Raw genomic sequence first — 15,467 nt, forward strand, 5'->3', positions numbered from 1 at the left:
TTAAATAATTCTAATTAATTTAATATCAAATATTAAATTAATCTTTACACAATTCCATCTTCAAATATTTAAATCATATTTAAATATTATTTCTCCAATTTCATTTAATTCTAATTTGAACACTTTAAATTGACTTATCACGCTATTCTATAGTTAATCCATTTACGAGCTAATAGGGGACCTCGTGGACCTACAGATCATGGGTTCTAACGATTCGAGATTAAACGGCTAAACTCATTAGATCGATCTAACCCCCATTCGTTAACTAATGGGTGATTCTACTAAAACCCATAGTTGAACTCCCTTCACTGTAGATATATTATGTCCACTCGATATAACCATGATTAGTAAATTAACTCTTCATAGGTTGCTCGTAATAACGGCTGGGTCGAATCTCTATTTTACCCTTACCTCTTGTTCCTTAAGTTCTACGGATCCCCTAATGAACAATTGATTTGTGATCCAATCAATAAATTGAATCTCTCTCAGGCCAATGAGAGGGTGAGGCCTCTTGTTCAACACCCAGAATCAGCATTAAAGGAACAACCTCTCTAATAACCCTAATCGGGTAGGAGTGAATTCCCTCTTGCACCCTATGTTCCCAGCTATTCATCCGGTCCTATCCCCAAAATGGTAAGCTTATTGAGCAGAGGCAGTTGGTCTACTCTCACCGTTTACAGATCAAAGGATAATCCCGAACAAACAGGAGTTCATAGTTAGCTTAGGATTAAGGTTAAGTTACCTAGGTCATCGCTTTGAAATAGTCAGTCTTAAATAGTAAACAACGTTATAAAGTAAGAGTGACTGGTTTCGTGGCCTGATCTTGCACAAAACTCATTTGTACAGGACACCCCCATTCCTCATATCCCAACATGATCGAATTAGAATCACTTCGTTTGTAGTACTTTACAACTCTTTGTAACAACTACAGAGTAGATCACATCCAATAGTGTTACTAGAGTAATATACCCAACCTTATTCATATACTATAGATCATTTTTACTATTTACTCAAACCTGATTCACTTGTATATCTCTACATAAAGTTCAAGTACTCATATAATAGTCAAGGGACTTAGGTTTATTGGATTTCTAAAAAAACAATATATTCAATGATAATTTTATTGAATTCTCATAATAAATTCTTTTATTTACAAATCACGAATTTTAGGACATAAAACCCAACCAAAAATACTTATTTTTTTGAAATATATAAAAGGAAATAGTTATACATAGAACTAGAATTAAGTATCTCAATTATAATTTCAAGAAGTTGAAGGGGCTAATGCAAATATTCTAGAAGAGAGAGGACCCGCGGGAAAATCATAAAGTGGCGTCTTCAAGTTCGTTATCGTCTCATCCAAACGACCGGCTGTCTTTTCCCCGGCGACTGAACTTCGACTGAGAACTTCAGAGAGCTTAGCCATGGCGATCATGGCGTTTGTCTCTTCACCACCGCAAATTCCCTCTCTATCTCGATCGTTTCACAGCAACTTTCTCTTCTCTCCCATTTCCTCTTCCTTCTGCGCACTACGGCGTTCTACACGATCCAGCTTATTTGGCGCTCAAACTTTGGCAACTTCGGGATTTTGCTTTAGGATACACTGTCGTGACAAAGAACGAACTTCACCGGTTACTCAGAGCTCCGATCCTAAGGCTGGAGTTCCCATTTATAAGCCCAAAACCTACGAGGTCTTAGTCTCCGATGCTGCGAATTCTCTTGCTTATGCTCTGGAGGACGGAAAGATCCGCTTGGAGATTGATTTCCCGTAATCTTTCGTTTTCTCTATGAATATTGGGGGTCTTATTCTTCAGTCCTATTAGGCTTGTTTTTTTAGGAACACTGTCCATTCCTTTAATTTGTTACTTAGCAAGTTAGCATTAGAGTTATTACTACAATGCTGTACGTTTATTTTCGTTTCTGCTAATTCCTCTGCCCCGAAGTATAGTAATCGGTTGTGGGTTTTATTTCAGTCTTATTTGAAACTGAGATTCAAACCGTAGTCCGTTTAGGTAAATTGTTTCTTAATATCTTTGCAGCTTATGAGAAGTAACAATATCCTTTTAGCGTCGAAATGTTTCGGAGTATAATCCTCATTATTTTCTAACCCTCGTTTTGTTTTTTGTTTTTTTGGTGGGATTTCCTATATTCAGACCCCTGCCTAGCAACATTTCTTCGTATAAGGTATCTTTCTAAAGCATGTTCTTAATGGAATTCGATGCTCAGAACATTATGTTTTCTCATTTATTAAAATACTCCCCATATAGGCCTTTTCCTTAGAGGATATTTCTATATATGTAAAGGGATCCTTGTATGATTTCATTGATGTAAATAATCAACTTGCAAGGAACCTCAAAGAAAAGGGGGAAAACTAGACCTGCTTAAATATTTAGTCGTTCATCATAAATCTTCAACCAATGTACCTTGCAGCTCGTATTAGTTCTCGATTATAGATGTACTCAGTTAACCTAGGGCCATGGTATAAATTGTCCAAAGAATTTTATGCTTGCATGTTTTTCTTTTATGAGCTAGCCATGAATATAGAATAGTATTCCTTGCGAGGACACCAGTTGAAAAGAAGTTGTGAATAGTATATTAACATGAGGTATAGATAAATGCCTCCACCGATTTGACACTTGATGTGTGGAGTATGGGTTACATTCAGAATTATGTTGATTTGGATTGTTGATAGCAGATGTTCATTTGATTTGAGAAAATTTCTAAATATGTCAAGGGATCTTCAGATGAGTTCATTGATGCAAATATCCAACTTGCCCTGGCTGTTGCAAGGAATCTTCAAGAAAAGAGAGGAACTAGATCTTGCATTGTAAGCAACTATGTATATATACACACACATATATATATATTGCAAACCCCTTTGGAAGTTTGTGCAGCTGTTAAAAACTCGTGTTATAACTTTAGGTGTTTCCAGATAAGCCAGAGAAGCGCAGAGCTTCACAGTTGTTCAAAACAGCTCTCGACTCGGTAACAAGCCAACTCTTCAAACCTCTTTGTTTTGCCTTGTTGTTAAGAAGTAAATATTTTGTTTAAGATGGTAAGAGTACCAAAAGAGAGGGAAGATCCAAACCAAGTGAAAAGATATTACAGCAGAAACTCTGTGGTTGTTATTAATTGGTTATATAAATAATTCTGGAGGATTGGGAAAAACACCCCAAGAAGGACATCCTAAAGTTGTTAAGAAAAAAAATCTATATATTCGATGAAAAATTATCCTATTTGTCTCTAGTCAGTCCTTCCAAAGATAGTGAAAAGAGCATCCACCCAAAGCCTCAACTGCTTCATCTTAAGGGATTTTTTCATTTTTTAAAAAAATGTATTTGTTCCCACCATGATGAGGGTTTAGGCAAGCTTGTCCACACAATATAAATCTTGGTCCCCGTTTTATGTGCTCATTTGATCTTGTTTTTCCCTTTTATCTTTCAGATTGATGGAATAACCGTAAGTTCCCTGGATGATGTCCCTGCTGGGCCTGTCACATCTTTCTTCAGATCTGTTAGAAACACCCTTGATTTTGATTTTGAAGACGAGAATTCAGGTTGGTTCTATACGCATGGATCTCAGAAGATGTTTCACATTCTTGTCCTCTTTTTTTTATTATGTGCATGTCATGGCCATGTGTTTCACTATTAAGTGCGTTTTGCAAATATATGATATATTTTGCATGACCCTAACCATTATGGCAAGACTGAAACTTACATTCATAAACTGTATAATAAAGAAAAGGAAAATGACAGGGAGAAAAGAAAGAGCCAAAGGGAAGAAAAAAATGATGAGAGAAAAAAAAGAGAGAAATACTATGATCGAACATAATCCTATATGAGAGAACTATGTATAAACTTAAAACTGCCTCTTCCTATGTATTTCACTTCACTTTTGTGGATATAAACATGTTTCTTCTTGTTCAGCTTGTCTGTATGTGTTATATTGTAATAATCTTTTATTTCTTTACCCGCTTTTCTCCAGGGCCAACATTCTCATTTGATGATTTCTCACTCTTTGCAATCTATCTGATTTGCAGGTCGTTGGACATCTAGTGACCCTCCATCTTTGTATATATTCATTAATTGTAGCACGCGTGAACTTGGTTTGATAGAGAAGTATGTGGTATGATGTCTATGCTAATTGCAAGATAGCAATTTTTGAACCTATGGCATAAACTGATTAGCTTCTGATTAAAAGTTATCATGATTTCTTCTCTAATTGGTCACGTTGGGCTAATTTCCGTTTTTTCACTACATATTTTCTTAAAATGTTTTCCTCCTATTGATTATGATTTAGCTGTCTACTGAATACTGATATTTTAGAGGACATGGGGTGAGTTCTTATAATTATTGCCGTTACATAAGTGGCATCTTTCATGGTGGGATTGATGGTTATAAAATACTTCTTCTCCAACTTAATAGGCACGTTCTGCGTAAGACCTATTCATGGCTTTCTGAGTGACATTTTTTCACGTAATAAGTTATGTTTTAGTTAACTTCATTTGGTTTAGCCCAATTTGTTTTTGCCTGTCAACATAAGGTGACTCATTTTGGGATTTGCAGGAAACTTTTGCTTCGTCAATCCCCACCCTGTTGTTTAATCTAGAACTTGAAACCTTGCGGTAATGATCCTCCTCTTCATCCATCTTTGATAGATATTGGGTTCATATATGTAACTACTGATCAAAAGTTTGTAAATTACAGTGCGGACTTGGGCTTACTGGGATTCCCCCCCAAAGATTTGCATTATCGATTTCTCTCTCAATTTATCCCAGTGTTCTATATTCGAATCAGAGAGTATTCTAAGGTCTCGGATCTCATCTTGGAAACTTTTTTAGTTATACTTATATTTATATCTTGACTAAATTCTCTATTCTTGGTTCTCTTTGGGGGGAGGGATACTAAGACAGTAGCAGTAGCACCGTATATTGTTAATTACAGTGGAGCATTGTTTCGTCAATACCCTGGTGCGTATAATGTTTTATTGCACTTTCTGTTGGAGAATTTCGTTTTTTAATTCTCTTGATATCTTTCTGTGTCCAAATTGGTTCACCACCCTCTTAAGTTTCGCTAGCTAATTTTTAGATTCATCTGTGTTTTTACATCTATCTGTCGTCATTTCTATTCATCCTCATAATACTTTCAGGACCTTGGCAAGTGATGCTAAAACAATCAGATAATTCTTATGCTTGCGTTGCAGAGAGTGAGACAAGGTTCACCCTTGGTGAAGTATGTAAAACTGAAGTACTTCAAACTTTTAGCTGTTAAACATTTGTCTGGTGTTTTTGGACTAACCGTTGCTTGTAATTTAGACCAAAGATGAACTATTAAGGGTCCTTGGACTACAGGAAGAACAAGGAAGCTCACTAGAATTTCTCCGCAGGGGCTACAAGGTTTTTTCTTTATATCTGTGATTCTGTTTTATATCTTTCCTTCTATATGGCGATAACTCATTGCTACTTTTTCTTGTGCAATTAATTCTTATTTGCTTCCCCACCAACCTACCAGAAATTTGAAGAGAAATCTGCTTCATATTTTGCTGCCAAATCGTATTAGTAAAATTGTAGGAAACTGTTGAAATCTAGTCTACTTTTGCAGGCTGCCACTTGGTGGGAAGAAGATGTTGACTCTGAAGTATCTTCGGCATGGCGTAGTTGAGCACCTCTAGTGTCAATTATTTCCTCGTATTTTCGTAGACACAACGTTGATGACATCGGACACGAGATTTCAACTATATTTCCTTGATCAAACGGATGGCTTCTTTATAAAAGACTCTTATGGCTATCTTTGAAGAGTTACTGCAGGGAAATTCTATCTCAAAAGTTAAATCTACATCTCTTTTCAACCCACCAGCTTCAGAAGATTGACACAAACTTGAATCCAGCTCATTCACCTCTGGAATTCAAGGTGAAGTAATCTTGTACATTTTATAAGTCGCAGTAAATTACGATTTGTTGTTCATCCTTGATACTGAGTTTCTTTTTCTTTTTCACTCATGTTCCTTTAAAAAAGTATAAATCAGGCCTCTTAGATGGTTTAATCCTTGCCAAGTATGAAGTTCAACTATTTTCATGCAATATGTGGTTCATAACTGAGTTTTTTAACTGAATCCATAATATGTAGAACAATCCAAACTATTACAACTACTTGTTTTGGAAAGAAAATAAAAGCAATTGCTTTGGACCAAAAGCTAATTATTTTTTATAAGCTCTACATTCAAACATCATTTTCAATCACTAATTAACTTCTCTGTTATTAATTTACTGGTATCAGTCATAGTTATACTGCTTGTAATCTTTGATTAATCATCATTTGTTATATAAAAATGAAAATGTGATGAAAGTTCCTCCCCCGTCCGTCCTTTCAACGGAAAGGAAGCTTTCTTTGGAAAGTCGGAATGTGTGCTTTGTTGTGGGTATATATTTGGGGGAGAGATACGGTAGAATTCTTAATGGGTTGGAGAGGGATCTAGTTGATGTTTGGTCCCTTACGAAGTTTATTGTCTTTGAGTCTCGGTGACGAGTCCTTTTTGTAATTAATCTTTATGTCATATTTTGTTAAATTGGAAACCATTCCTCTAAGGTCTAACTGTGATTGATCAATCATAATCATTCACTAATGTGGTTTTATTTATCATTGACTAGTAATAATAGTAATAGTAATAGTAATAAGATGTATCATCAATTAACTAATACAGTTATGTAAGTAGTCAACGATATATTATAGGCAACCAATCATGATTATCTTAAAGATATAATTGAAAAATAGATGCAGACTTTTAAATAAATCAAAACAGAAGAAAAAGACAGATTTAAAATATAATGTTGTCTGTCTCTTCGCCCAAGTGAGGCTCCAACTTCAGCTGTAAGCTATATTTTGGATGCGGATTTTAAGTACATGGAAGAACTATGTGATATCTTTATTACAAAAATATTAGGGCAAATATCAATTTATATATCCTAAACTTTGGGAATTGTATTAATTTAAACCATAAACTAATAATTGTATTAATTTAAACCTTAAACTTTCATAAATGTAATAATTTAAACTTTAAATTAATAATGGTATCAATTTAAACTCCAAACTTTCATAAATGTAATAATTTAAATCTTGAAGTTTCATAAGTGTATCAATTTAAACCTTCTATTATGTTTTATTTGGATACACTTATGAAAATTTGAGGTTTAAATCAATATACTTATTAAAGTTTAATGTTTAAATCGATACAATTATTAGTCTGAAGTTTAAGTTGATACTATTCCAAAGTTTAGGGTTTAAAGTGATACAATAAAAAATTCGGTATAATATGTTATTAGGCTTGGTGTCTAAAAACCAAGTGTCATATCTACCCATGCTTAGTGGCCAAATTTGTCACATCCTAGTTGCCAAACTATTGATCATTTGTGGATTTTGTAAAAAAATACACATGCTGGTGAGAATAAAAGAGAAATTCTAGAGAAATTTCTAATTTTTAATTTCATATATTTCATTGTGTTATTTTCTAAACTAATTTTATTTATTTATTATATTATACTTTATTTTTTCGATATTTGTGTTCTCATTGTCTCTCGCTTTGCTCATAATTTTACGAAAATATTTATATTTTTTTAAAAAAATTTAAAATAAATTTATTTTAATTAATTGTTTTAAATGACAAAATTGCTAAAAATATTTTTTACATATAACGGAATGTAGAGCCCTTCATGTCCCTGTCCTCGTCCCCATAAATTTTCCTACGAGGATTTTGCAGGGATCAGGTTTCTCACAAGAAAAATTTTTCCGCCATCATTTTTTTCTAACAATTTTTTTAATTTCAATTAAATATATATTTTTAACCATTCCTTAAACATATCCAATATAACTTTCATTTAAATATATTATCAATTTTGGTAATAAAAACAATAGTATACATTCAATTTAAAAAGATATAATTAAAATACTAAATTCTCATAATTTTTATAAATTAAAATTTAACCATTAGAACATCTTATCTTAAATATTACAACATCTAAGGAATTAAAGTAATAAAGTCTTAAACTTAAATAATTAAAACCTCAATAATTATCCTAACAAAGTCTACAATAAATAAATATATATATATAATTTATATACAAAAGCCGGGGCGGGGTCGGAGTCGGGGTTGGGGAATATATTCCCCGTCAGCCCCGAATTGCAAACGGAAAAAAAAATTCTCACTCCCTCCCCCATTCTCTGTGTATACGGGGATAATCCCTGTGGGACCCCGACTCCATAGGTTTTTTGGACATCTCTAAAATGATAGACACTGCAGTAACATTTTGCTATATTTATAAATAAGTTAGACTCATTTTACTATATTCGAAAACAACTCTTTATTTTAATCAATAACCATTGATCTAATACCGATGTATGAAAGGTCATTAATAATTGATTACTATTGCATGAGATATACTAATTGATTAAAAGAACAAATTAATTTTTAAAATATCATTAGTCAATTGAATTAAGGTCACGTTCACCTCATGTGAAAGGTAATCCATCCTTGGTAATGTAATAAATGGACCCTAATTGATTGTTTTTGTTGTTATTTACCTACATTCCATGACTCCGTCATTGTAATAAATTGTGGGTCCACCTTGAAATCTATAATCAAATAGTGTAGTCTAATTGAAGAATGAAGGGTGTTCAATCGGATTATAGTTGAAAATTACATGGGAATCACTACGTTTACTGTTTTCGTTACAGATATTGTTACTATAACAATATAAGAATTATGAATATGCCACATTGATTGTTACCTTTACCTTTACCATTACTATTACCATTATTGTTAGGGTCAAGTAGGGATGGCAACGCAGCCAGGGCGGGGTGGGGATACACTCCCCATTTCTGTCCCCGTGGGGATTTTAATCCCCGTCCCTGCCCCATTCTCTGATTTTGGGGGTCAGGATCAAAGTCGGAGAATCCCCATTCGGAGTTTTGGGTCCCTACGGGGAAATTTTTTTTTCTTTTTATTTTATTATTTTTATTATTTAAAATTAACTAAATTTAGTATTTACATTGAAATTGTAAATTTTATGTAAGAAATTAGTATTATTGTTACATATATTTGTTCAAATTAATAAATAGAAAAAATATTTTAATACTTTTTATTATAAATTTAATAAAAATTTAATTAGAAAAAAAATAACTAAAACAGGGTCGGGATGGGGCAGGGATCCCCTCCCTGTCCCTACCCCGTTCCCGAATGAAGATCCCATTTAAATCCTCGATATGACCTCATACTCAATCAAACTGGGGATTCCCCACAGTCCCTCGGGAAATTTTGTTTTCCCTTAGGTCAAGTCGTAACGATAATGATAACAATAACAATAAAATGTGACAAGTTCATACTTCTAGGTAAACGCGATAAAAAACAATCCAATTATATTTGCGATTCAGGCATATTGTGATTCATCCATCAATCAAGCTCATTTCAATTACATCAAAATCCATTATGATTTGATAAAGATGACCTTATTGAAAAGCAGTGAACTATTATCGAAAAAGTGGCCTAAACTACATAAGTGCAATAAAAAAAAAGTTAAGTATATTTGATAGATAAAATATTAATTATCTATATAAATCGAGTTTACCAAATTGATGTGACATATCATCATTAGTTTTTTTTCCTTAAGATACCATCATTAGATTAATCACTAATATATTCATGAAATCAAATCAAAATTTGAAATCTATCGGCATAACTTTTTACAAGTTTCATCTATAAATATACTACAAATGAAAACATGGTCTTTTACATATACATATACATATAATATATATATCTTTTCTAATTAATGCGTATCTCTATTAGAATGAAGTATCAACTTAATTATAGATGCGTGAATAAGATTTTAATTACTATTTCTAGATTTTCTCAATCTATTGGTTGAAATTGAAGAGTAAGTCATGAAAATTAAATGAGAATATGTTTATAATTGGAAGATGGGGCCATAGTTTTGGTGAATCACATCTATCAAATATCATATTATTCTTTGGGTAATATTTCTTTCCCGTCACTGACGAACATCAAACAATAAGGATCACTGTCACCTACACCTACAGTTGACAAGCCACGTACTTAGATTTTATTGGTCTGTCACCTGAATTTCTTGGGCCCCACTTCCATACCTCAACCATTGGTTTGTGATTTAGAAAACCATTTTCTTTTTTAAGTTTTCTTTTTAAAAACAAGTAAATTCCAAAATAAAGGGTAGGTAAAATTTATAACATAATACTTAATTATCGTCTTAAAAATAATCAAGTTTAGATCAAGTACATTATTAAAATTTGGGTCAATATCAATCCTTTATGTTTGTTCTGCAGGAAGATATGAAGTATTATTTGGCTCCACTACCTTCCTAACATATGACCCTCTTTTCTAGGGAATTTTGATTGGTATCTAACCTATGAGAGTAGATGATGGATAAGTTAGGAAAAACAAATCGTTGTATCTTTGAAGCTATTAAGATTCTTTAAGTATAAGTAGAATCATAGTGTTGCTCGAGTAGTTTCAAGATAAGTAACTTATATCTTGACGAGTATCTTTATTGGCTTTCTGTTGATTTACATATTACTCGAATGGAGAGCATAGTGAATCAAGTTTAATGGTGCCCCCCTCAGGTGAAAGAATGGAAGTGGAATGTTGATGCTTTCGTGGAACTCTAAAAAGTGTTGCAGCATAGTTGAGTGGATGTTTCATGACTCATTTGGATTTTCTATGTACGTTGGTTTCCAAAAGATCTCTCAAGAGTTGTCCATCAAATTATTGGAAGTCCAAACTCTTATTGAGGGTTTTAACCATTATCTTGTCTAAGCAGATAAAAAGAATTCAAATTTTTTTTAAAGAGAGTGCTTTTTTTTATATATATACAATATATATTATGACATACAAGTTTATTATCAACCATATTTTAACATTCACCAAGGATATAAGTTTAAAATGTACTCAAATTAGGGGTTAAAACATACATTTAGCATAAATTGTTTCATAAAAAAATCGATAAATACCCGAACACGATGAACCAAAACATCCATTAGGGTTAAAACATACATTGGGGCCTTTTTAAATATAAAAAAATGTTTAAAAATATTTACAATTTATAGCAAAAAATTCTAAAGTACAAACCACTCTTGAAACTTTTTACTATAAAGTGTAAATATTTTTAAAATTTTTCTATTTATAAGAATTTCTCTATATTTTTATAATATAATCAATATATTTCTACATGTTTTTGAAGTCATATATTAATGTTGGGTTTATTAACGAATTTGATTTACTATTAGAAAAATCATTATTTAACCATATAATATGATTAAGAATATTTTTTACATGCAAAGCTTAAAAATTACAATAGAAGTAAGATTATTTTAACCTGCAAATTATAACAATTAAAATAGAAGGTTTAAAAGTTTCGAAGACGTAATTTGATTAAATGAAAAATAAATAAATAAATAAATACCCAACAAAGTTTAATAATTTACATACCAATGATCTCAAACATATTAGAACAAAAAATGTAAAGTACAAAGAAAAAGTTGTTTGGCCAACATTATCAATCAAACAAATTATGCCTAAATTTTGGGAAAGAATCTCAATTACATTGCCCTAATGGGATGCTCTTGGGGGACATTAGTTAATGGGTTCACTTTAATCTTTCACTTTCATCCTTCTATCATTGACACATGGTTTATGAGAGAGAGACTATATAATATATTCTTCACTATTACATATTATAATTGTTTTCCCACATAATTGAATTATATAGAATAATAATATAAAAAAAAAGATAATTATCTACTAAAATAAAAATCATTGATGGTTGGTCCAATTGCACAAACATGTCACATTTTATTTGGCCCCTTATCAAACCAATATTTCCTTCTTCACTTGATTTGTCCACATTTGCCTTAGGTTATTAGATGTTTTTATGTTCCATGATGAAAATAAAATTCCCACAACCTTAAAAAGAACAAAATATAGAGATCCCACCACATTTCAACTATTCATTATCTATATATATATATATATAAATATAAGTGTGATCTCTATATTCAAAAGTTCAATTTAAATGGAATGATATATATAAATATTTTAGTCTTATTTTTTTAAAAAAAAAAATTACCTTCATTTTTTAATTGTCGATACATATTTCTATAAATGAAAATATAACTTATTCAATATTACTAAAACGATACTTAACTTCTAATTAGTCAACCAATAAAATTTTCTTCTTTACAATTGCTCTTTACATACATCCCAAGAGACGAAAAAAAAAAAGCGTGACATGATAAGTTAGGTAGTCTTTTTTCTAGGCTCTCTTTAATCAATCTAACCTTTTGTGAGGATGTTTGATTTCTCTCTCATCTAACTCATGATAGAGATATTTTTTATTTTTTAAATTACAAGTTTAACGTTTGAACTTTAAAGTTGGTGTTTAATTGGTCATTGAACTTTTAAAAGTGTAACAAATTTATAACATATTCGAAAATCTTAAAAATTAAATGTTATATTAGATATAAATTTTATTTTTGTCTATAACAAAACTCTAAAGTCCCATTTGATAATAATTTATTTTTTTTAAAAAAAAATTAAACTTATAAACACTACTTCCACATGTAAGCTTATTTGTTTTGTTATCCCATTTTCACAAATATTTTTAAAAACCAAGTCAAGATTTGAAAACTAAAAAAAAAAATAGTCTTAAAAAAACTGTTTGGTTTTTCAAATGGTTAATACTTATATGCATTTCAAGATGCACTCATTTTTGTGCATCATTTTCTACTACTCACATAAAAAGATATTAAAATACTTCAAAAAAGAAAAAAAAAACAAAAAAAACAAAATTTACCACATGACAAGTTATGATTGGACAATCTGATGGGACGTACCTAAGTAGTTTTCTTTTCAAAATTGACTAATTAATTTAGATGTTTTTTTTTCAAGAAATCTAAAAATTACCGTATAAAATTTAGGGGGAAAACAAGTATAAATTTTGAAAAAAAATAAAAATAAAATATAAAATCGTTACGGACTTAAATTTTTTTCAAATTTTATCTATAATTGAGGTATGAATTTTAAAACATTTGAAAGTTGATGGACTAAATTTAAAATTTAACATTTTTTAAAAAAGAAAAAGTATATAAATGGATGAAAATGGCAGGTAACATGTTATTTCTGAGTTGGGTGAGCAGTGAGAGAGCAGCAGAAGCATGTTCTATTGTTCACTACCAACAAAGCACACTTCACACAAAAACAGACTACTTTTTTTTTTTCTTTTAATTTTTTTTTTTTAAAAAAACATTTGTTTGCACATTCATTAATCTTACATTATACATTCTCTCCTTTCCCTAACTTATTGCCTAAATTAATGAATATTCCCAGTGGTCTCCACCAATCTCTCCAATCTTCTTCCATACTTTAATTTGTTCTATAACTTCATTTAACTTCAAACTTTTTTTTTTTTTTAAAAAAAGACCCAAATATTGAATATATTGTGTAAAATTAATCATCTCATTTTGTATCCACTCATTATTGTAATGTTGTTAAATGCCCTCTTGATTTAGGTTTATATGTTTCGTTATTAAGTTAATTATATTAAATCGAATATGTTCAATTGACCTACAAGTGTGTTAGTAATAATTTGTGAAGAAATGGACAATCGATTGTAATATTAAAGATAATACTCTCACTTTGTAGTACGTACATACTATTGTGTTGTCTCGAATTAATGTTATATACTTAGGTTTATATATTTTATTTTTAATATCTTGTTTGGTAATTATTTGATTTTTGAGTTTTATGCTAGTTTCACATAACCTTTTTTTTTAATCATAGTTTTCGTATTTTCTATGTAAACTTATTAAATTCTTACCCAAATTTCAAAAAGAAAAATAAGTTTTTAATAATTATAGTCCTGTTTGGTAACCATTTAAGTTTTTTGTTTTTAGTTTTTTAAAATTAAATTTACAGATACTCCTTCCACCTATAAATTTCTTGCATTGTTATCCACTTTTTACCAATGTTTTAAAAACCAAACCAAGTTTTGAAAACTAAAAGAATTATTTTTTAAAAGCTTGTTTTTGTTCCTGGAATTTGACTAATAATTCAACTATTGTACTGAAGAAATATACTAATTATTTTAAAAATTGAGAGAAAATAGGTTTAATTACCCAAGACAAAATAGTTTCCAAACAAGACCTATATTTTGTTTTTTAGTTTTAATTAAGGGTGTACATGAGTTGGATTAGGTTGGGTTGAGGGTGTTTTTTGGAACAATCCGAAAATTCGAGTTGGTTGAGTTGTTAACCCAAAGAACCTAAATAAAGTCTCCAATCCAACCCAATCCAACCCTTAAAATTTGGGTTGAGTTGTCAGGTTATAACTACTTTTTCTTCTTAATTGAAAATATATAAATTTATATATAACACATGATGAATAATTAAAATCTCATAAAATTCAAATGTTAAATACCAAATATCTATGATATTTATTGCAAACTTTAAATAAAAACAAATATCATAACATTTTTATAAGAGAGATATTACAAATTCACAAATTAATCAATACAAGTAAGCAAACTTTAAATAAAGATATATATATATATATATATATACAAAATTCAAATTTTGTTTTAGTCAACCTACTACCTAACCCAACCCAACAAAAATAAAAAAAAGTATAATCCAACCCAACCTTTACATTTTGGGTTTGGTTGTCTGGGTTATTGGGTTATTTGAACATCTCTAGTTTTAATTAAAAATTTTGTTTTGATTTTGAAAACACTCTTAAATGGTAAACAATTATACATAGAAATCAATAGGCAAAAGTGATGTTTATAGGGTTAATTATTTAATTTTTATACAGTACTGAGACTTCTTAATTTACAGTTAATTTTAATGTGTAATTTAATATATTTTGAAGTGGTGAGTAATAACTTATCAAAATATTTTGGAAAAATTATGTTCAAACTTTCAAATTTGATTAAAGCCTTCCCCCATTCAAAACTTTTGAGGGTGGAATTTTGGAGGCTGTCTACTTTTATAAACATATATGATTAAAGAATTCTAGATTGTTAAAAGCAACACCAACCTTTTATCTCTGATATTTGACCAAAAAGAAAATAAAAAGTATGAAATCCTTTGTAGACTTCTTAAGAAAACTTTTATTAAAAGAAAAAAAAAATTACATCTAAAAACTTTTTAAATAGAAAAAGGCAAAATATAAATAAATTTTTTATACAGATATTTTTTAGAATATTAAACAAGAAAAATCTTTTACAATTGAGTAATTACAATTTTTCTCAACCAAAGTTGTTACCATCAAAATAAGAAAACGTAAATATATCGACAAATGAACTTTTTAAAATGATAATAAATGTTTTATCTACTAGAGATAGTGAATTTTTATATGTCAAATTCACGATAAATATAAAGGACTATGCA

General features: G+C 30.3%; 1 protein-coding gene across 1 annotated transcript; it reads left to right on the forward strand.

Moving 5' to 3' along the window:
• The first annotated feature begins 1,305 nt into the window (after nucleotides 1-1,305).
• On the forward strand, nucleotides 1,306-6,079 carry LOC120087182 (protein LOW PSII ACCUMULATION 3, chloroplastic). Its single transcript, XM_039044086.1, has 12 exons — nucleotides 1,306-1,768; nucleotides 2,154-2,184; nucleotides 2,735-2,827; nucleotides 2,923-2,985; nucleotides 3,445-3,556; nucleotides 4,040-4,125; nucleotides 4,566-4,624; nucleotides 4,707-4,809; nucleotides 4,909-4,969; nucleotides 5,149-5,231; nucleotides 5,315-5,395; nucleotides 5,601-6,079. Exons 1-12 carry the CDS (start codon nucleotides 1,425-1,427, stop codon nucleotides 5,658-5,660), a joined length of 1,176 nt encoding a protein of 391 aa, XP_038900014.1. The 5' UTR covers nucleotides 1,306-1,424; the 3' UTR covers nucleotides 5,661-6,079.
• Nucleotides 6,080-15,467: the final 9,388 nt, after the last annotated feature.

The sequence above is a fragment of the Benincasa hispida genome, chromosome 9 (genome assembly GCF_009727055.1).
Source record: "Benincasa hispida cultivar B227 chromosome 9, ASM972705v1, whole genome shotgun sequence".
Lineage (NCBI taxonomy): Eukaryota > Viridiplantae > Streptophyta > Magnoliopsida > Cucurbitales > Cucurbitaceae > Benincasa > Benincasa hispida.